This window comes from Culex quinquefasciatus, chromosome 2 (assembly GCF_015732765.1).
Source record: "Culex quinquefasciatus strain JHB chromosome 2, VPISU_Cqui_1.0_pri_paternal, whole genome shotgun sequence".
Lineage (NCBI taxonomy): Eukaryota > Metazoa > Arthropoda > Insecta > Diptera > Culicidae > Culex > Culex quinquefasciatus.
The window spans coordinates 171,631,906-171,654,768 of NC_051862.1; the positions used below are offsets into that span (position 1 = coordinate 171,631,906).

The 22,863-nt window shown below is 33.4% G+C and overlaps 1 protein-coding gene across 25 annotated transcripts in view; it reads left to right on the forward strand.

Annotated features, from left to right (window-relative positions):
* The first annotated feature begins 883 nt into the window (after positions 1-883).
* The window catches only part of LOC6037528, a 252,673-nt gene continuing 230,693 nt past the window's right edge, over positions 884-22,863 (forward strand). For 3 of the 25 annotated variants that reach the window (XM_038252673.1, XM_038252680.1, XM_038252682.1), the window contains exon 1: positions 917-1,373. Coding sequence is in view for 5 of the 25 variants with exons in the window: in XM_038252668.1 (XP_038108596.1) it covers positions 1,577-1,601; positions 7,358-7,386 (54 nt within the window). In the remaining 20 variants the exon portion in view is untranslated. Of the gene's footprint in view, positions 1,374-1,407; positions 1,602-1,688; positions 1,871-7,024; positions 7,194-7,357; positions 7,387-22,863 lie in introns of those variants that run through there. The other 22 variants (XM_038252676.1, XM_038252681.1, XM_038252686.1 and 19 more) reach the window with 17 other exon arrangements.

Here is a 22,863-nt window from a genome sequence, read left to right on the forward strand (position 1 = left end):
AAGAATCATCTTGATTGGTTGAGTTATGCCCGAGAACCATTGAGTTGAAGTTACCGTTCTAACTTTTTTGGAGCCTTGGGCGCAGACATGCATCGGCACTATGAGCTCTTTCTAACGGCACTTAGCTTGTTCTAGATGGCATTTTCGTTTAAAGCAATGTTATGCTTGTTGCTAGGTAAAAATCTTTTGGTTTTGGCTTGAATAATGTGTAGAAAACATTGGTTCATTGGAAAACCCGATTTTAGCTATATTTTCATGTAAATGTTCTCTTAAGCTCTCAAGAAGAACTTCTTAAAAGCTCTTTGAGTGCAATTAATTGTTCTTAACCTATATCTCAGTTGGGTTTCAAAATAATCTCTCAGGGTCTTCGGGAGCCTTGAAGACAAGCGTAATTAGCGTATTCTAATCACTGGCACAACATGCTGGGTATCTTCTACGTGAAATGCCAAGCAAGTTCTTCTAAAAGAGAAGTAAGAGCGGATGCATGTCTGCTTGGGCGTTGGAATGTTAAGAAATGTTACCATATTCAATTTTATTTCCATTCAGTCTATCCCACCAAACTAACCCAAGCGCCACACCACTCCAGCGTCATCAATCTGAACCTAGCCCAACTTCACTTCTCTCCACCCCTATTTTACCGCCATCTCTGAGCAACAACCGCGAAACAACCCTCAATTCCAACCCGTTTCATCCGGACTGCTCACCCCAAACCCACTTCGTCAGGACCAGCTGACAGCCCGACCGGCACACGAACGCAACCAAAACAAAGAGGGGAAGCCCCGAACGCAGCACCGAGTGTGCGCCCTAACCTGCCAAATCAACCCTCGTGCCACCGAAGGACGAGCACGTGTGCGGGGGTGTTTGGTAGCAGGGATTCTCTCGACTCGGGGAAAATCTCGACCCTCAGCTGGAAACAGGACTGTGGACGGCAGTTTCGCTCGGTGTTTCGGTCGGATCGGACGTGTACGGCGACGTGGTAGAAAACGGTATCGAGGGCAGGTTCGCTACGCTGAGTTCCGACGATTGGACGGTGTGTCCCCGCGGGCCTTATACACACTCGCCGTCCGGATCATGGTGACACCGGACTGACGGCGTTGGCGTTGACCGCAATCAGGATTGGATTGGAAACCACCAACCTGTGTGTGTGGGCAGTGAAGCGGTAATCCCCGCGAGTGTTCAGGATTTCTGGACCAGCAAAGGGAGAGAGTTACGGTTATGACCGTGCGACAGGCTCGTGAGTGATTGTTGGACCCAAGCGCGCGGATTTGGTTCGCCATCGATGATTGGCCGTGATTGCGCTGGGATCCGCCGGAAGTGGGTCAACCGGTGTACTGACCTGCGGTGAGGTCCAAGCTCGAAAGGGGGTCCTAGAGGTGGATTGTGCATAATTAATCTTTATTATTATAGTCGTTTTGGTACGAGACGGGGGTGGTAGTGTCGAACTTAGAGCTGGTCCAAGCACCGAAAAATCCCTGGCTCCGGTTTCGAGGGTTGTTCTCTAATTAAAGTGGCCAAATCGGAATAGGATAGAGCAGAACCGACCCGAAAAGAAGCGTTAAATTAGGAAAATTGGATAATGGATGGGCGCCAACTGGTGAGAAGTGAGACGTGAGAAAAAACGTGAAATTGGTGACCGTGAAAACGTGGAAAGAAACCGGAGAAAAGCCGTTACGGATTTGAATTTGCATATACTCTGAGGCTGGATTTTCATGGATTGTGCAACGACATCGAGAGCACGAGCATCGAACCAACTCGATGCTCGTGGCTTGCGTTACTTCATTTAGCTTAGACACAACCCCAAAATCGACTTTCCGGAATAAGGAACACTTGCATGCAAGTTAACGAAGGATGGAGAATGACAGATTCAAACGTAAACAAAGCAGCATTGCGTGGCGATCGGAACTCCAGAACAACTTTTGAAATAAGCTGATGTTGTTCAATAAATCTTTTTCAAAAAGGCGTATGATTAGACTAGCGCATAATTTAATTAAATAAAACCATTTGCCTCATGTTCGTTGCAAAAAATCATGCCAAAAAGATGAGAGATAATTGAGGTTTTGCAGCGCGACTGTGTTTCAAATGTAGGTGGCGCCAAAATGAGGTTACTTGCCAAAAATCGTATTTCTTTCTGCTGGATTGAAGAACAAAATCGCTTATTTTTCATGGTTCCCTGCATCAATCTTAATGAAACTGGTTGCAAAAGACGAGATTTTTTTTTGCTTTTAAATAATGAACATCAGTTTTTAGGCACGCAAAAATTTGTGACTTTTTCTTTAAAAAAAACATGTTTTGGAACATTAAAATTGAGTTTCCCCATATATATCAATGAAACAGACAGTTTTATAGTTGATAACAGATGTGTTAACGTATATTCAACAATTTTTATTGATTTTTGACAGACTTTCTTACCAAATAGTCCAAATTTCTATCTTTTTCTAAATTTAAAGTTTTCTCATAGAAAAATCAAACAAATATTGGAAAGTTGTACACCAAATTGTTGGAAATAATTTTTCTCATCCGAATCCGGCATAAGTTTGATAAAAATGTTGATTATGAAGCAAAAAACACATTTTTCAAAAAAAATCATAGATTTACGCTGTTTGTTCATAGGTGGCGACATGTGTCTTTTAGCTTAGCTGCAAATTCTCTATTGAAGAATTCGACGACGTTTTTTCGGCTAGGTTCGCTGTTGTTCCAGCGGTGTTCGGAATGACAGCCCCCATACAGTTTTAGCAGTTTTTAGGGAAAAATTGCGTTTATAATGAAAAATCAAGCATTTAAAAAAAAAAGTGGGGTATTGCAAAGTGTGGCAATTTCGCTAAGGATCATAATGCTTGGTGATTTGTAGTGATTTATTGTGACTGGTATTTTATTTAAACGATTTTTCTGAAAAGATGATCGATATTTTGGATAACTTGAGTTAAATGTGGCAAAAGTTAAAAGTAATGATGAAATATTATGTAAAAGTGTTTAAACTTTACTTTTCTTCCTGTTTGACCAAAATATTGACCTTAAAAATGCATTTTGGTGATTTTTGGAAATTTTTGGAAAAATTCGAATAACTGGCAATTTTTTGAGAAAATTATTGTAATTATGCTGTAATATGACTCTTATAGTTTGTTCGATCAATAATACACACATAAGGAGCATTATCAATCAAATAAATCTTATTTAAATCAATTTTTCAAAAGATCTTTTTGGTAAATTTGAGGAAGACCATGAAAAATTAACTCAGCCCCTATGATTTATACATCATTCGATTCGTTTATGCGATTGCCACACTTTACAATAACTTTCATCGACGTTAAAAAATATTTGAAGGAAATAAAAATCAAAAACTGCAAAAAAAAAATAATATTTACAAGCACGCTGTCATTCCTAACATCGATGCGTAGTGCTTCTACTCGCCACCAGGATGCGTGCACGTTTTTGTCGAATCTCTCAATAGAGTGGATTTAAAATTGGAATTTTTTTAAGTTATTTATTTTTTTTTTGAAATTTAAAAAAAATAAATAATTCAAGAAATATGAGAAATTAAAGAATAAAATTAATAATTTAGGAAATTGAGGAAATTCAAGAAATTAAAGAAATTAAAAACATTAAGAAATTAAATAAATTAAAGACATTTTAGAATTTTTTTAAATTAAGAAATTTTCGAAATTTTCAAAATTATGGAAATTTTAGAAATTTTAAAATTTTTAGAAATTTTAGAAATTTTAGCAATTTAAGAGATTTTAGAAATTTTAAAAATTTTAGAAATTTTAGAAATTTTAGAAATTTTAAAAATTTTAGAAATTTTAGAAATTTTAGAAATTTTAGAAATTTTAAAAATTTTAGAAATTTTAGAAATTTTAGAAATTTTAGAAATTTTAGAAATTTTAGAAATTTTAGAAATTTTAGAAATTTTAGAAATTTTAGAAATTTTAGAAATTTTAGAAATTTTAGAAATTTGAGAATATTTGAGAAATTTTAGGAATTTTAGAAATTTTAGAAATTTTAGAAATTTTAGAAATTTTAGAAATTTTAGAAATTTTAGAAATTTTAGAAATTTTAGAAATTTTAGAAATTTTATAAATTTTAGAAATTTTAGAAATTTTAGAAATTTTAGAAATTTTAGAAATTTTAGAAATTTTAGAAATTTTAGAAATTTTAGAAATTTTAGAAATTTTAGAAATTTTAGAAATTTTAGAAATTTTAGAAATTTTAGAAATTTTAGAAATTTTAGAAATTTTAGAAATTTTAGAAATTTTAGAAATTTTAGAAATTTTAGAAATTTTAGAAATTTTAGAAATTTTAGAAATTTTAGAAATTTTAGAAATTTTAGAAATTTTAGAAATTTTAGAAATTTTAGAAATTTTAGAAATTTTAGAAATTTTAGAAATTTTAGAAATTTTAGAAATTTTAGAAATTTTAGAAATTTTAGAAATTTTAGAAATTTTAGAAATTTTAGAAATTTTAGAAATTTTAGAAATTTTAGAAATTTTAGAAATTTTAGAAATTTTAGAAATTTTAGAAATTTTAGAAATTTTAGAAATTTTAGAAATTTTAGAAATTTTAGAAATTTTAGAAATTTTAGAAATTATATAAATTAAAGAAATTATAGAAATTATAGTAATCTTAGAAATTTTAAAAAATTTAAAAATTTTAGAAATTTTAGAAATTTTAAAAATTTATAAAAATTTTAGAATTTTTTGGAATTTTCGAAATTTTAAAAATTTTAGAAATTTTGGAAATTTTAGTAATTATATAAATTATAGAAATTATAGAAATCCTAGAAATTTTTAAAATTTTAGAAATTTTAGAAATTTTAGAAATTTTAGAAATTTTAGAAATTTTAGAAATTTGAGAATATTTGAGAAATTTTAGGAATTTTAGAAATTTTAGAAATTTTAGAAATTTTAGAAATTTTAGAAATTTTAGAAATTTTAGAAATTTTAGAAATTTTAGAAATTTTAGAAATTTTATAAGTTTTAGAAATTTTAGAAATTTTAGAAATTTTAGAAATTTTAGAAATTTTAGAAATTTTAGAAATTTTAGAAATTTTAGAAATTTTAGAAATTTTAGAAATTTTAGAAATTTTAGAAATTTTAGAAATTTTAGAAATTTTAGAAATTTTAGAAATTTTAGAAATTTTAGAAATTTTAGAAATTTTAGAAATTTTATAAATTTTAGAAATTTTAGAAATTTTAGAAATTTTAGAAATTTTAGAAATTTTAGAAATTTTAGAAATTTTAGAAATTTTAGAAATTTTAGAAATTTTAGAAATTTTAGAAATTTTAGAAATTTTAGAAATTTTAGAAATTTTAGAAATTTTAGAAATTTTAGAAATTTTAGAAATTTTAGAAATTTTAGAAATTTTAGAAATTTTAGAAATTTTAGAAATTTTAGAAATTTTAGAAATTTTAGAAATTTTAGAAATTTTAGAAATTTTAGAAATTTTAGAAATTTTAGAAATTTTAGAAATTTTAGAAATTTTAGAAATTATATAAATTATAGAAATTATAGAAATTATAGCAATCTTAGAAATTTTAAAAAATTTAAAAATTTTAGAAATTTTAGAAATTTTAAAAATTTATAAAAATTTTAGAATTTTTTGGAATTTTCGAAATTTTAAAAATTTTAGAAATTTTGGAAATTTTAGTAATTATATAAATTATAGAAATTATAGAAATCCTAGAAATTTTTAAAATTTTAGAAATTTTAGAAATTTTAGAAATTTTAGAAATTTTTGATATTATAGAAATTTTAAAAATTTTAGAAATTTTAGAAATTTTAGAAATTTTAGAAATCTTAAAATTTTTAGAAAATTTTAAAAATTTTAGAAATTTTAAAAATTTTAAAAGTTTTAAAATTTTTAAAAATTCTAGAAATTTTAGAAATTTTAAAAATTTTAGAAATTTTAGAAATTCCAGAAATTTTTGAAATTTTAAAAATTTTAGAAATTTTAGAAATTTTAGAAATTTTAGAAATTTTAGAAATTTTAGAAATTTTAGAAATTTAAGATATTCTGGAAATTATAAATATTTAGAAATTAAAGGAATTGAAGAAATTAAAGTTAGTAAAGACATTTTATATATTTTTTATACTTTAAAAATTAGAAAAATTTTAGAAAACTTTGAAATTTTAAAAAACTTAGTAAATTTATAAGTTTAAGAAAATTTTATATTTTTTTTAAGAAATTTTAGAAATTTTGGAATTTAAGAAATTTAAGCAAAATTTAGGCAAGCAATCCGTCCAACGGTGCACGGAATCCTCCTGCAAAACAATGCCCCGAAATCCATCCACCGGTGGACCAGTTCCCCTTGTCAACTTGGCCAGGCAATCCGTCCATCGGTGCACAGAATCTTCCTGCAAAACAATGCCCTGAAATCCGTCCACCGGTGGACCAGTTCCCCTTGTCAACTTGGCCAGGTTATCCGCCCACCGGTGAACGGATTCCTTCTGCAAAACAATATCCAGAAATCCGGCCACCGGTGGACCGATTCCTCCAGCAAAAACAAACAATGCCCGAAATCCTTCAACCGGTGGACAAGTTCCCCTTGTCAACTTGGCCAGGCAATCCGCCCACCGGTGGACGGATTCCTCCTGCAAAACAATGCCCTGAAATCTGTCCACCAGTGGACGGATTTCTCCTGCAAAACAATGCACCGAAATCCAACCACCGGTGGACAAGTTCCGCTTGTCAACTTGGCCAGGCAATCCTTCCACCGGTTTACGGATTCCTCCTGCAAAATAATGCCCTGAAATCCGACCACCGGTGGACGGATTCCTCCGGCAAAACAATGTCCAGAAATCCGGCCACCGGTGGATCAGTTCCTCTTGCTAACCTAGGCAAGCAATCCGTCCACCGGTGGACGGTTTCCGTCTGCAAAACAACGGCCAGAAGATTAACTCCATTTCACCATGCAAAATCAGCTGTTTTGATTGTTGACAAGGTCTGGTTTGACAGATAGAATTTGTTTCGTCAAGTTTCATTCCCATCCCGTACCAAGCGTTTCAAAGCGTTATTTAGGTTTGTGTCTAGGGTGCCGCTGAGGTAGCAAAAAGACACTGAACGAGCATCGAGTTTCAATGCACGGACATTTTAGCAAAGCATGGTCATGAGTATGCTTTCGATGTCGGTCGTCTAAAGATGCTCGTGCATCGAAAATGAAAAGTCGGAAAATCGCATTTTCGCAACTTTCTGGCGATGGGTATGTGTTTGTTTGTGCTTATACTACCATAAAATATCAATCCAAACCATTTTGCGATTTAACCTGATTGATAAAAATGAGTTTTCGGCAAAATATGACCACGAGCATCGAAAGCCGCTTTCGATGTCGGTCATCGAAAAATCCATGAAAATCCACCCTGACAGGGAGTGCGTTGCAGCGGCTGGAAAGGAAGGTATGCAATAAATGTTTGATTCAACCAAGACTGAGTTGGTCAAATGGGGCATAAAATTGGAGCATCTGTCCACTTTTTCTTTCTTTCTCCAGAAGTCAATCTCTCTTGGGGCAACCGTCAACAATCGCTGCTGACCATTCACGGGAAGGATCAACAACTTCCGGGTTTTCTTTGCCCGCACCCAACTCCCTTTGTGTGTTTTGGGTGATTGTTGACAAATGTCTCGTGGGCGGAAGTTGACAAACTTGGGAGACTTTGCAGAGGTGGTGAAAAGTTTGAGCAAGTGAGTGAAGGGAAGTTAGAAGGTGAATTGACTTTTGAAGAAGTGTAAATTCTGGGTAGGAATGTGTGTTAGTGACCTGGCTGCAGGCAGGGTTTTGTAATTGAATTGAATTAAGGAGAAAGTAATTTCTTTGGAAGAAAACGAAACAATTGGCACTACGCCCCCCGGGGCATGGCCTTCCTCTAACGTGGGATTTCTGCTCCAGCGCCTCTGACGAGACAGGAGAAACCGGGACCGACGTTTTACTTCACCATCCGATAGAAGCTCAGTGGATAAGGCGGGAATCGAACCCGCGTCTCATAGCATCATAGGGATCGGCAGCCGAAGCCGCTACCCCTGCGCCACGAGACCCACCCACATTTCTTTGGAAGAAGTTACTCAAAATTCTGGAGATATGATTTGATGTTTTATAAATTTATTTGAAAATTGTAGTGCTTCTCCTCTCTTGTCACATTCGTGATAAGCTTTTCAAATAAATTGACCTTTTATTCACGGCAAAGGCTTGTCATACATGTGTCTGATTTTAATGAAAGTGCATTGATAAATGGGTAATGTATTTTCATTATTTTTCATTTGAAACAAATCAGCTTAACCCTCAACTGCCCAATTTTTTTTCGAAAATTTTAAGTTTTGCCGTATTAAAGTGGTCATTTTGAGCAACGTTTATTTTACGAAAAACTTTACTTTTCTTGTTTTATTTTTAGTATTTTATTTTGCATTTTTCTTGTTTAGATTATGTTTGTGTTTGGTAGTGTTTGGCCTATTCTACCACCTTATATAATTAAATTTTGCCTATTTTTTCACATTTTTACAGTTTTTAAATTTTTTGCTTGTTTTTCACGTTTTCTGCTATAGAATTTGATTTTTTAGTGATTTTTTTAGATCGAAGCCAGTCTAAAGCCGGGTTTAGGTTGTAGAGGGCTAAGATATTTTTTCAAAAACTTTCCAGTTTTATTTTCTAAACATAGTGAAAAATCTTGCTTATACCATGCTATAAAAAGTATATTTAAATTTATTTGGTAGTTTAGTGATTTTTTTAGTTTTTTAAACTTATTTGAAAAGCAAAAACAAGTGGGAAAAAATATCAAAGTTTTCAACTTAGTTACTAAAAACTACTATATTCTAATGATTCTTCAAGATTTGAGTAAAAATATGCCTTCACAAAAGAGCTTAAAAAGTCCTGTAAAATTACCCAAGCACGATTTAAAAATTAAATTATCTTGTAATAGACTGCCCACCATTGAAAAAACGGCTAATATCCACTTTTGACAAAAACGAGATATTAGCACCAGGTGATAGTGGATGTTCCAACGCATCTTCTGGAACTTGAATTTTGCTGAAATAGTGTTTGGACTTGGCTGCCGATGCGAAAAACCAAACGGCTAATATGCCACTCTTATGGGAAATTGCCTTGACGCAGATTTTGTGACAAACACTAAAACGCGTTTTTCTCGGAATACTTGATTTGGCATAATAGCCGAATTTAGAAGTTCTATGGATTTTAGTTAAGGAACTAACTAAGTTTAATTGAGAACTAGTATCAAAAAGTATTGACAGAATTGCCAGATCTTCGTTCTTTTGGACTCGTTTGAAAGGTTTTCCTATTACCTAACCAAACAATAGGTCGGATGATGGATCCTGACATACTTTCCATACAGATAAGACAGATCCGGCTTCAAAGAGGCAGTTTCACTTAATTGGCTATAACTTGAGGCAGGGATGCCATAGCTTCAATATTTTGGATTCGTTTGAAAGGTCTTTTGATTACCGTAAAACGGGGTGACTTTGATAGCCGGGAAGACTTTGATAGGTTTGAGATTTTTCCGCAAAATGAAGAGTACAAATTAAAAACGTTACTTAATCCACCAGAAGGTGGTTGCTGCCTTCCTCCTGAAAGCTTTGGCTAACGCTTACTTAGTAAAGACACTATACATCTGAGTGCTGCCATCTATGATTAATTTTTATTATTCATTTGAAAGCACTGCAGTGTTTGTATGCGTGCACGACGTGCACTGAGCGGAAAGTTCCGACAGCTATCCGCCGGAGCTTTCAAATTATGTAAATAATGACCCTTTTTAGTATCAACCAAAACAGTTTTTTTAACATAACTTTTGAAGTACTGCACCAAACCGGATGAAATTAAAAAAAGACTTAAAGGACCTGAAGGCGAATCTAAAAACATAGATCCGAACAAAATCGGTCGGGCCAGTTCCGAGAAAAGTGAGTGAGAAAAAAAATTCTACGTCCATCCACACGCACAGACATTTGCTCAGAATTTGATTCTGAGCCGATATGTATACGTAAAGGTATACCTAGAAGGCTTTTTTAAAAAGTTCAATTTTTGAGTGATTTTATAGCCTTGCCTCAGTGAGGTGAGGAAGGCAAAACGTACGGAATTGTTAGGAATCATACTGACCGTGGTAGAGAAGTACTCAAAGTACCTCAAGAAGAACTCTTCATAACTTTGAAAAGTTTAAAAAGTTAGTTGACTATTATTATGAAAATGTTGATGAAAGGCACTTTTCCAAACTTCTCAAAGTGTCACGATTTATTCAATGAAAATTATTTTTAATCGTAAAATGGAATGCATTTTTGGATTCTTTGGACGATTTTCCACTAGGAGAAGGTAGAATAATTTTGTAAATATTTAATGATATGTGTTTTTGAAACATAATTCAAAAAAATCTCCCAATTTAAAGACAATTCCAGTTGAACAAATTTTATATAAAATTAGGAAACTTGTGATTCGTTCTTCGAATTCAGTTTGAAATGTAATATAAATCGATAATCTTATGAAAAATACTAGATTTAACGAATTTCAGGCGAATTTCAACTTTTTGACAATTTTACCTTAAATTTACATGTATTATGTTATAAAGCTTATAAACTTAAATATAAACATTAGGGTGTTTCAGCCAAACAAAAAAGTTCTCAGAATCAGGCAAACCGAGGTTCCCCTAGTAGAGGATACCCATAGAGACTCTCATGCCAAATATCAGCCCATTTGGTTGAGAATTGGCCTGTCCCCAGCGGTTTAAAGTTTACATGGAAATTACTATGGGATTTTTGTACTTTTGGTTCAATCGTTCCTACAGGTCTGGGGACAACATGGATTCACTCGGAATAAAGACAGGTGTGTAGGAGATGGTCTAATGAACACATTCCAGAAAGAATTAGGCTTGTCCATTCTGTCCCCAAGGTGCGACAGACATTGATTTTTTTTTCTTAAAAACTTTATCAGCAACCTAAGTGATGGTGCATTTAACGTAAAAATAAAGTTTGAATACCTTTAATCTGATTTTAACAAGAAAAACTATGACTATCAAAGTCACCCCGGAATTTAAAATGAGAATTTTTAACGTAACTATTTTTCTAAATAATTAAGAAAAAACTTTTTTTTGGGTCTATGAGCTTTATGTAAAAAATTCATTTTAGAGCAGGACAACATTCTTTAATTCGATGCTCCAAAAATTGTGCATTCAAATATCGGCTGAGTCTATGTTGGCCATGTATTTCAAAATCGATCATAAAATAATTGTTGAATGAATTTAAAAAAAAAATGGGCAAGTTGTGGTTGCCAAGTCAGATAAGCCACTGAGTTAGTCTTTCAAAGGTCCCTGGTTCGATTCCCGCAGACATCACAATTGTGCTTTGTTTTTTTTTTATTTTGACAGATGAGATGTTTTAGGAGATAAACTCTAGGGCATTATTTTCTCTTCCATTTTGATCTATGTTCTCTGAAATTGAAATTAAAGGAATAAAGTTATTAAAAAATACTTGAGAGGGGATGACCCCGTCCACAAATAAAAATTCGCATGCAACGCAATATTACTTTATGCAAGATGTGAACCACAAAAGTTCTCCATACAAACATTGGAGAAACATTATTTGGTAAACGATTCTGAGGACCTTATTGCATGCAAATCCAAACTTCTATTGTTTCTTTAACAGACTTTCATCCGAATAATCGAATCAAGACTATTGGTGTTCAAAATTTGAATGATAATGCCTAGCTTTCCTCAATTACACTCTTATTAGGAAATCCCTATCATTATCCCAATCAAACATCAAGATAATACCAATGTCTACAATGATAATAACCTTTTCCTGCTAATACTATATTGAAAAGACTATGAAGAGCTGACTCTCATCATCCCCCCCCCCACTCTATGCTTCGGAAGCAAGCGTGCCATTGAATAGATATTCCACCTTAAGTAGTTCCACCACTAATCACAGTGCCACAGTGCCGTTGTGGTTCATCTACCACAACTAACCTCCGCTCCTCTAATAACGGTGATTCCGACGGCACACTCGCGTAACGGCACACAACCTCAACCGTTAGTCGTTAGTCTTAATTTCCTCACCGCCAGTTTCATTAATTATTCATTTTCGAGCTCCCGGTTCTCGGTCCTTAAGGTACCTACTGTCTTTCCCAGGGTATAGCGTTGTTGTTGTCACCGATCGACGTCGAGGTTGTGTTGCTTCGTGCTCATCACACCACAATAGTGCTGGAAAGGCTCCTTGAGGAGTTTCAAGGCTCGGTGGTTCTTTGCTTGCAACGGGAACATGGTAAATCTCTGTGATTTTGTTGATTATTTCCCTTTTAACATTCTTCCATTTTTAATTCATTTATTTAACTTGTTGATAAAACACACTTTAGAATTTTTTTTTGGATTTGATAAAAGAATTATGAACATGGATCGTTCCCTGCCAACTTCCAATTTGTATCCATTTTTCAATGATTTCTAGCTCACATATTTTTTTTTGCAGGCCAAGGATTGATACCTAAGAGCATACAATGGCACTGACCTTGTTGCGTGCTCTTCGGTTGACGTCCACGTAAGGAACATTCTGGAAGGAGCGTAACTAACTACATCCGTAGTTCTGTTAGATCATCCGAATTATCTTGATCAGAACAGTATAGCTCTGGTTCCTTGCGAGTGTCCTATTTTCTTACCTCCACGTTGGCTTGGTTTTCATGATGACCTAGCTGGTGGCCTGTGGAAACGGATCGTAAACCTTTGACTACCGCGGGTTAGAGTCGAGACGGCTAAAAGAAAGGGGCGCGACAATGTGGGAAAGGGAAGTAATTTGTGATTGTAGACGGTATTGTTTTGATTCGCAGTATGTTGAGTCAACTGCTGTGGATATACCTAAAACATCGCACAACGGGATTTTTCTTCTCTTCATTCTCAGCTACCACCTATCTCCTTTTTTTTATTTTGCTCTTCTGATTCCCAATTCTTGACTTATTCTTCTATTTAATATCCAACATTTGATTTTAATTTTACTAACTTTTGATTCTCTTATCTCTCAAAGCTTTTCCACTCTTTTCTATCAATTGATACTGCTGTAACAAACTTTGTTTTGTTTTTTTTTTTTTCTTAAAAATATACTTTTCCTTAATGTACTAGTAATATCAAGTCTATTTATCATTCGCCTAATCTTTTTTGATTTTATTGCGAATTTATTTATTTGAATAATTCTTTATCTGTCCTATAAATTATCATTACTATAATCTAAGCTTGTTTTGTATCTCTATTTATTAACTATTGTCTAATTTTACATCTTATACATCTAGCATCTCATATTTGTAAATATAGGTATTCGGTGCCCTCTCCCCGTGCCCATACCTTCACACTTAGGAGACCCGGGAGGCGGAGTCTTGTCACAAAAAGAACGATACACGCCTGTGGATCCGTTGACGAAACCGCAAGGTTTAAGAGAGCCACATTATAAGGTGTTACGTCGATTCCGTTCCGTTTCTCATATTTATTCTTCAAAATACGCTCATCATTCTCTTACTATTGATACTTGTTTTTTATAAAACAAATTCTCTTTTACTGTCAATTGTTTTCAATCTTCACCCTTTTTTCAAACAAGTGAGGTTTGAGCCCTTACTCAATTTATGGAATGGTTAAAGGATTAACACAAATAATACTATTGTATTTTTGGTAAACTTTTAAAACATGCTTAGGACCAAAACACCGCGACAAAAGAAATAGCTACAGATAAACACGACTCAACAATAGGGAAGATTTCAGGAGAAAACACTATACAGTAAAATAACAACTAGTTTTTAAATTCAAACTAAAAATAAAACAGTTTTTGCTTTAATGAAAGTTGATAGGCACACTTTAAATGGTTAGGCGCTTATACTTACATCAAATCCTACTTAATGTACCACCCCCGGCCGAGTTAAAATGCGTAACTGGAAAAGAAGGTATGCATGCCTCAGCATGACTCAGAGCAAGGGTGAGATGTAGGTGTAAGGGCAGAGCGTGTTCGTCGGGAACCTAGTGCATAAGATCGGTCAAGGCCGGTTCTTACACTGAAAATTGCGAATTGCGCATTGCGATTTCTAGCTCACATGTTTTGTGCCACTACAATTTTTCGGAAAGATTGACCCCCAGAACCTTTATTATACCTCGTCCATTGCAAATGTAGAGATTTTCCAAATTTCGGAAATTGGGCGTCCAATTTTACACAAAAGTCTTTTAGACGCCAAATTTCTATCTCTGCACGATTTCGCGCTATAAATCTATGAAATCGTGTCTATGTGGGAATCCCACCAAAAAAAGGGGTCTAAACGCTTCACTGTCACGAGATTTCAAAAAATGAACTTCGGATTCGTGATTGGTCCCTGAAGTCACCCCTTAGAGAAACAAAGAAAATTGAAAAGGGGTCAAGGCAACTTTTCCGATTTCGTATGCGTTGAGGGACGGTGACAGAAATCACATTCAAAAAAAAAAAAAAAACAGAAATCTTCGTTGGACCATACTTTTTCTTTAATTATTGCATATTTACTAGTTATTTTATCGGTTGATCATTTATTAATCGTGGTCAACGAGCTTTTGATTATTAAACAATTTCTTGGCCAAATCGAATTTTGCTTACTTATTTTTTTTTTATTTTCATGTTTGCCTGTTTTGAAATAGTATATTTTTTGATAATTTTGTCCTACACTATAATCCTGGGGTGCTCAAAGTTTTTGAAGGCTTAAGATTAGGCTGTGCCAAGTTTGAAGCTCAAATGAGCTTAAAGGCCAAATTTATAAAGCAGGTTTTATAAAAAATAGCGGTTTTTAAATTAAAAAGTCTAGAAAATACATCTATAAGATTTTTTTAAAATTCTTTTATCAGAAAACGGCATTTGTAATGGTATTGTTTATTTTATTGTTTTTGGTTTCTGAAAAAATAAGCTGAATGTACTTTTGTTTTCAATTAGGTTTGAAAGTTTTTTTAATTTCAAAAATGGTGACATGTAATCAGAACAATTTATGTAACGGCGTTATTTTTTCTTTAAATTAAGTGTGACTAATAAAAAAATCTTTGAAAGCCAAAACTTCAACATTTCAATGAAAAAAAAAATGTTAGAAATAGTTTCAAGCACTTGTAAAGGTAAATCGCAAAAAATGTAAAATTCGACAAAAAAAACATAAATTATCCCGAACATGCTCAAATGATTCTAAACGCAGAGAAAGCTTTTTTAATAAGATTTTGCTAATTGTACTTAAATTTGCATTGATTTTTTGCAGTTTTTTTTTTTGAAAAAAAAATTGCCCCTAATTTTTCGACCTAATTTATAATAAGGTCCCTTCCCGGTCGACAAAAGCTTTGTAAAATGTGTGCAATATGCTTATTCCTCAGATTTCATTATTATGTCTGCCTGAATCAGATGGTTGTCAATAAGATTCGTTATCCAACTGTCATTAGTTGGAATCCCGAGGGAAAATTCAAATTATGTTTGAGGATCAGTTTATGAAGAGTCATTATGACTTTCATATTAATATAGAATACTTATTCAATTCAATTTATTTTATTAGTAAATAATCAATTATCAATTCCGTATTTTTTATAACTTAATAGAGTTTTGGAGTTCCTTTCAACTATGACATGAACTATAATTCATTTTGATGTAATTGGATATTCTAACAATGGATTTGGCAAGAGAGAAGAAAAAATTATAAAAAAAACCTTCTAGATTTACTAAATATAGAATACTTATATTTTTGCAATTTATACAGATTTTTACCCAAGTCAAATTTAAACATTTTATAAATATTTCCAAAAATGTTTGATGAATGTTTTGACGATATTTACTAGTTTCACATTGAAACATGTGAAATTATTTTGATTATTAAGATTATACAACAAAATATTGTTGTCCTTAAATGGAGATCAAAATATTGATAATTGATTAGTTCTTTACTTAACATTAAGATTAAAAAATAGCATGGATTTTTTTTAAATAAACATTAATTTTGAAAAAGTATAAAATCTTTTTACAAAAGGTCAACGAGCTATTTTACATGATCATTCAAAATTGGTCCGCGGGCCACAAAAATCACTTCGCGGACCACGTTTGGCCCGCGGGCCATACTTTGGTCACCCCTGCTATAATCACTTTCTTGTATTGTGTGTGTTTATGTTTTTATAACTAGTTTCCGGTGGAATTGCAAGCATTATTTTGAATTCTAATTTTCAATAAAAAATGTTTCCTGATTTTTTTTTATCGAAATAATTTACCGTCTTCTTGCTGAATTATATTTTGTTAATAACATCATTAGTTTCAATATTGTTTCTTGAGCTATTTTTGGATTCTGGGCCAAATATGAGACAAATCGGTCAACATTTACCCATTGATACTCAAAGGTTTTTTTTAAACACAATTTTCTTACGGTTTGGTCTACAACTATGCAGAACATACCAAATCTGTAAAACTCGATCCTGAAAAGTTGTTAGCGATTTAAAAAGAGTAATTTTTGCATGAAAAACTTTTTTTCACAAACTTTAGACTCGGGTAGCAATGAGTTAGTTTCAACCAATTTCCAAACAAAACATAACCTCATCACCAAAAAAAAACATTCCGCTTGTGGAGCAGGGAGGTTATTCTTTTTTGGGCACTCAATTGGACATAATAATTAAAATACACTATATTGAATTTTTGAAAAAAAAAACGTTGTACTCAACCGAAATAGTTTTTTTTAGACATGTGGTCTAGGTGATGAGCTTGGGTCATACAAAAATTTTCACTCCCCAGACCCAACCCTCCTTGATAACGGTATGATATGTTCATTATTCATGCTTGAAAAAAAGAGTTGAAATAATGAAAAATTGATTAAATTTAATTCATTTAACCAGAAATGTATTCTTTACAAATATTTATCATTACTTCAAAAGAACATGTTTAAATTGGTGGTGGTGGTGTAAAAATATGCTGCTTCTTTGAAGGCAAACATAACAAATTTAACATCAATTTCCGATTTTTCAAGATAAAATGATATAATTTCTTTTTGGGCCGTGAATTATAGTCGGATAATAAACATGTGAATAAAATGTTCAACTGCTGCTTAGCAATAGACCAGCTCAGTTAAAATGAAATTAAAAACATATTATCCTTGAAAAATTTGGAAAATGCTTTAAAGTGGATAGAATAATTTAAATTTTATGAGGTAGTAAAGAGGAGTAATTTCAATTTACATCCTTCCCCTTTTGGTATTGATTTGTGACTTAGTAACTTCAACTATTGTGGGATTACAAAGAGATAATATTATTATTTTTTAACTGGGATGCAGCCATAAGCAATTATTGAAATTTTTTATTATTTTTTAAAGTTTGATTTTTTTTCATTCAATTGCTTGTCAACCATGTTCATCAACAGGCTATCAAATCCCGATTTTTTTAATATTAAAATATATAATTGATGAAACAGATTTGTAAACTTAGCATCGATTACCAAATGTTGGTTTTACCTGAAATCAAGTGACAAAAGGTTAGTTGTAAGTAAGCAAGCAAATTTTATCAAAAAATTGCAAACTGTGTTGCCTAAACAGTGACGAACAAAAAAATTGATAAAATTCGGCCAAAAATTTTAACCTGTCAAACATAGAGAAATTCTCTCCATATTTTATGGAGGACATTAGATTTGCAAAAATAAGCAGTTAAAAGAAGCAAAAAAAAAAAACAGAAATAAAAACTTATTTTGCTAAGAATTTCCCACAAACACTTGATGATACGACATCCAACCGTGTGTTTGTGTTCATGTGGCAAAGGGCAAATCGCACTAATTTGTTCCAGCACTACCCCCGCTCTCCAGCCATCGTTTCCCTTGAAGTTTCCCTCCAAGATCCCCCTCGATACGATACGAGTGCCGAAGGGGCAAGGCAGCGGGGTCAGTCGTTGATCCCCACCGGAGCTTGCCCAAATTGACCTTATTAATTATTAATGTTGGAACGGACACCGGACAACTTTTCCACACCTCCCTTTCCCCCCCTGCGCCGAGAATCCCCCCTTCCGGCCGGGCGTCACTTTCTTTGGAAGTTTTTTCTTCTTTCTTTCTTTTTCACAGTTTTCTTGGCCGAAACCACAAAACACACTGCAGAGCTTGTGGGTGTCAGAAAAAAAGGGAGCCTAAGAAAAACAATTTGAATTTGATTATCATTCCCATTTTTTTTTGCCCTCTCTCTGCTGCCATGGGCCGGCTCGTTTGCGCAGGGGTTTTGAGCCCGGTTTACATCCCTTCCGGAGACAGACTAAAATGAGAAGCAGCAAAAAAAAAAGTTGCTCGAAGAAAAGGATCTTGCGCCCGTCGGGCACCCAACGAGAGGACCCACCTCCTTAAAAAAAATCCTTTTTTTTTCTTTATAGCCTTGGGGGAGAGAAAGTGAATAAAAAATAATCATAATGCTGAGTAGTACACAAATCACGTAACCAGATGTTTGATTAGAGCACTGGACAGTTGGGAAAAAGCAAGGGGGAGTGTAGTTTAAAGTGAGATGATTTTAAAGATTTGTGGATCAGCATCGATTTGGGTTTGATTTTTGAACATTTTCGTTTTTCTATACATTTATCAGGAAACTTTAAATTTCTTTTTTTATTTTTTATAATTTTTTGTATAGAAAAATGCAACTATTCATTTGAAGTTCAACAACACAATTTTTTAGAAAGTATACAAATAAAAACACTTTGCACTTACATTTTGACAATTTTCGCAAATTTCACGAGTTTTGCGATTTTTGCAGATTTGGCGCTGATTTTATCGTAGTGCTTTTCACAATTGCTAATGTTATTGTTGAAAATTTTGCAATTGATTCTGTCGATTTGTTATTTAACATGTTGTTGATTTTCATGCCTTCAAAAATGTGATTTGATTATGTCCTGTGAAAATGATCCAAAAAAAACTTGATGTATTTTAAAATTATTTTATATGTTGCAATAACAACTTTATTTCATCACAAGGTTCAATTTCAATTAAGCCATGTGTGTGCATATGATACTGAAATTTAAATAACAAAAAATGGCCATTAAATGTTTATTAATTTATATATGGAGCCTAACATTTCAAAAGGGCACATAACTTTTGTGAACAATGGTGTATCCCTTTCATTCAAATGACAGTTTGCATAAGGTGTGAAAGGGACACACTCTTGGTTAAAAAAGTTATGTGCCCTAATGAAATGGCAAGCACGATATTTTTTCAAAGCTGATGACAAAGCCCAATTTTTTTTTTATTTTTTACAGGTTGGTAATTGCAATTTTTCTATTTATAAAATTTCTAAAGGTGATAACTGAACTAAGGTCAATGATTTTGAATATCTAACTTTTCAGGAATATTTTGGGAATTTTTCCATCTTCTAGAAAGATGTTGGGCTTGCCAATTCTAGAAACTTTGTCGAAGACATCAACATTTTATCTCGTAATCTACGCCTTCTACGACCAAATTTATAGAAATCATCTGAGCAAACTTTCAAAAATCTGTTTTTTTTTAACGTGGCAATTCAGGGTTAAGTTTTAGAGAAAAGTGATATTCGGGGCACTTTTAGAGCTCTAAAAACAAACATTTTTATTTTTTGACTTGTCAATTTTGACAGAAGAGTAATCAGTCATTTTTAGGTAAAAAAGATGCAAATTTAAAACATAAATATCTCGAAAAGGCGCAAACCAAATTTAAGGCACCAGATTTCATTTGAAGGAGGAGATCCAGTACAACAAACTCTAAAAAAATCTTAGGGGGTGTTTTTCTTTAAACTCGAGATATCTAAGTCTAATTTTCAAGGAAATACCATGTGGGACCACCCTAACGAAATTCGAAAATTATCCAAATATATGCTTTTTTAAATGTAATTTTACCCGCTGAATCTGAATCTGCCATCAGAGTTGAGCCAAAGTATCGAAAATTCCATTTTTGGTCATATTTTGGGTTTCCATGTAAAATTATCATTTATGCCCAAATTATGACCAAAAATCGCTCAAAATTTGGCTTGCGCCTTTTCCAGGTATTTAAGTTTTAAATTAACATCTCTTTAACCTTAAAGTGGCTGTAACTTTTGACCCTTAAGTCCAAATTGACATGTCAAAAAATAAAAATGTTTGTTTTTTAGAGCTCCTGAAGAGCCCGGAATATCACTTTTCTCTAAAATTTAACCCTGAATTGCCACGTTCAAAAACGGATTTTGAAGGTTTTTCTATAAATTTGTTCGTAGAAGGTGTAGATTACGAGATAAAATATTGGTGTCTTCGACTAAGTTGCTTGAATTGGCAAGCCCAATCACTTTTTGCAAGACGAAAAAAATCCCAAAAATATACCTGAAAAGTTAGATTTTCAAAATCACTCTAATCGTTAACCACCCTAATTTTCAACTAAACCATAATCTGCCCCTTTCTATTTGCCACTACTCTTCTGAAGACACCAAACTCCCAAACTTCATCATTTTTAAGAAAATCCACTGTGCAATGTTGTACATTTATGCTTTTAAAAAAAAGTTGTTAAAAAATCACCTTACTCTTATGCCAGTCTTTAAAAAGCTGTGCATAACTATGATTTTTTTGTGGTTAGTTAAATTATTTTTATTTTATATAAAAATATAAATATGTTACAGTTTCTTTTAAACATAAATAGCAATAATGACAAAAAAATTCCTAAATTAAATTATTGAAATAAAATAAAATAATGGTGTTTTTTCATTAATTAAAAATAAGTTCGACTCAAAAAGCAAACTTCATTTTCGAATATTTTGAGAAATTTCCACTAAAACTCAAATAAACAGTTAGTAATAGTTAATGTTAAAAAGACTCGTTTCATTGTAACTTTTGAGCTTCTTAAACTCGATTGAAAATCAAGTTAAATAAAAAAAAGCAAAAACGACGTGAACAATTTATTTAACAAACTATCAAACCTTAAATTTATAAGAATCACTGCAACTAAAAAAATATAAAATACTATGGACACTTTTACAAAAAATTACGTCCATAAACAGGGAAAGTGGTGGGGAGGGGTCTTGAGTTTGTGACAGCTCATCTAGCTATATGAAATCTAGATTCAATTTTCAAAAGGTCCTATCTAAATAGGAAACCCATGACGGCTAAGTTGTTTTGAAAATTTAATCCAGAAATATTCATCTTTGTCACATTTCGAGAAAAAAAAAACGATTGGCGCCTTTTCGCCAGAACTTTTCAAAATCACGACCACCCTTCATATTTGAACTAGGGTATTTGTCTCTATTTTGGGCCTAGTACCTATTTTGGGTCTACCAAACCTAATTCAACGAAATTGAGCATTTCACCAAATCTGGTAGGAATCTGCCACTTGATAATAATACGTGCAGTCATTATCTTCATTTTGGTGGGCAAGAATAATTTACTTTTTCGTTCCAAATTAGAAATAAAGCAATAAAAATAGCACTTTTCACTTTTTTCTTGGCAAATCGCTAATTGCCCATTAGGGCGAAAATTTTCACCACTTTTGCTTACCGCTTGTTGACACTCAGCGCCCAGCTTTCATCGCTCAGCACACGAATGAGAGCCGTCCCCCGAATCTCGGCTTAATAGGCCCAAAATAGGGACAAATACCCTATGAAACCACTGTGATATAACTGTAGTAAGATGGTTTCCTATACTTATGGGCTACATATTACATTATTTTACATCCGACCCTGACAACCCGCTGGATTACTACTTTTTTGCTGTGTTTCCAAATGAAAAAAGGTTCGAATTGTCGGTTTTGATTGGGCATCATAACCAAAGCTTCGCAGAATCATATTTTTCCGGCCAAACTCAGCTTCCAATATTGCACGTGGCAGGGTGAGATTAAAATTCACGGGAATTTCATTCGACTCTTCATCCGACATGTCCGTCGGAGTTATTCAGAAATATGCAGCAAGCTGTTACTGTTGCCATGTTGTAAGCTTGGGTTTAGCTCGAGAAAAAAAAAATGATTTCGAAATTCTGACTTTATGAAAGCTGCTTTGACTTAATCTTCGGAATTTTTAATCTCTAATGCAACGTTACTTTCCTAGCTTGATTGACCAGCGGAGACATCATTTCATCTTTTTCTTCGTTGAGTGTTGATTCCAGCATATATTTGTGTGTTCAGTTCAAACTTGTTCAGTTACGTAATTTGCGTCCAGTTTCCCCCCCTGAAAATCACCACTTCACTCGGCGCTGTGCTTGTTGCATACCTTCAGCATCCCATGAAGCTTTGAACCGGGCGCAAAGCAAAATTTAAATAAAGCGAAATCTTGGGCAGAGCCGCCCTCCCGTGGAGCGAAACGAATCGAGCTGGGTCCCGAGGTGGATTAGACCGTTTAATGGATAACGGGAAGAGGCCGCTGAGAGATCCCTTTTTCCAGCAGGTCCACGGACAAAGAAAGTTATTCCGTGCGCCAGAAGACCGATAAAAGGTGCTGCCGCCGTTGGATGAGTTTCCATTAAAAAGATTATATCGCACTTTATTGAACCGAAAGGTGTCGACTTTGCGCGGGATCAGCGAAATCTTCTCCCCGCCGGAGTCGGAGTCTGGGCTAGATGGTGTTCCGCATGGATGCAGATGTCGGGTGGGCTTTGAAGCAGTCGAGTGGAGTGTTTTAAGAAGAGATTTTGGATATTTCTGTGCGAGATTCATGGAAGCAAATCCGGCGATTTTAACGTAATTACTTGAAGCCTCGTTGTTTTATTCGGAGTGAACTGGGAGGCGTTAATTTCTTGGTGCAAAGTCAGGCGTCGTAATTCATGCTAGAAATTAAACAAAAAGAAAGTGAATGCGTATTTCTGTCCAAAAATTTTTATCCAAATTTCATGTGTTTCTGGGGACCCAAAACTTCATGCTTCCCCTCGAGTTGATCCTGCGTAGTAATTTTTGTCAATTTTTGTAGGTATATTTTTAAAAGCGACTTAAAAATGGAAACGTTCAAATTT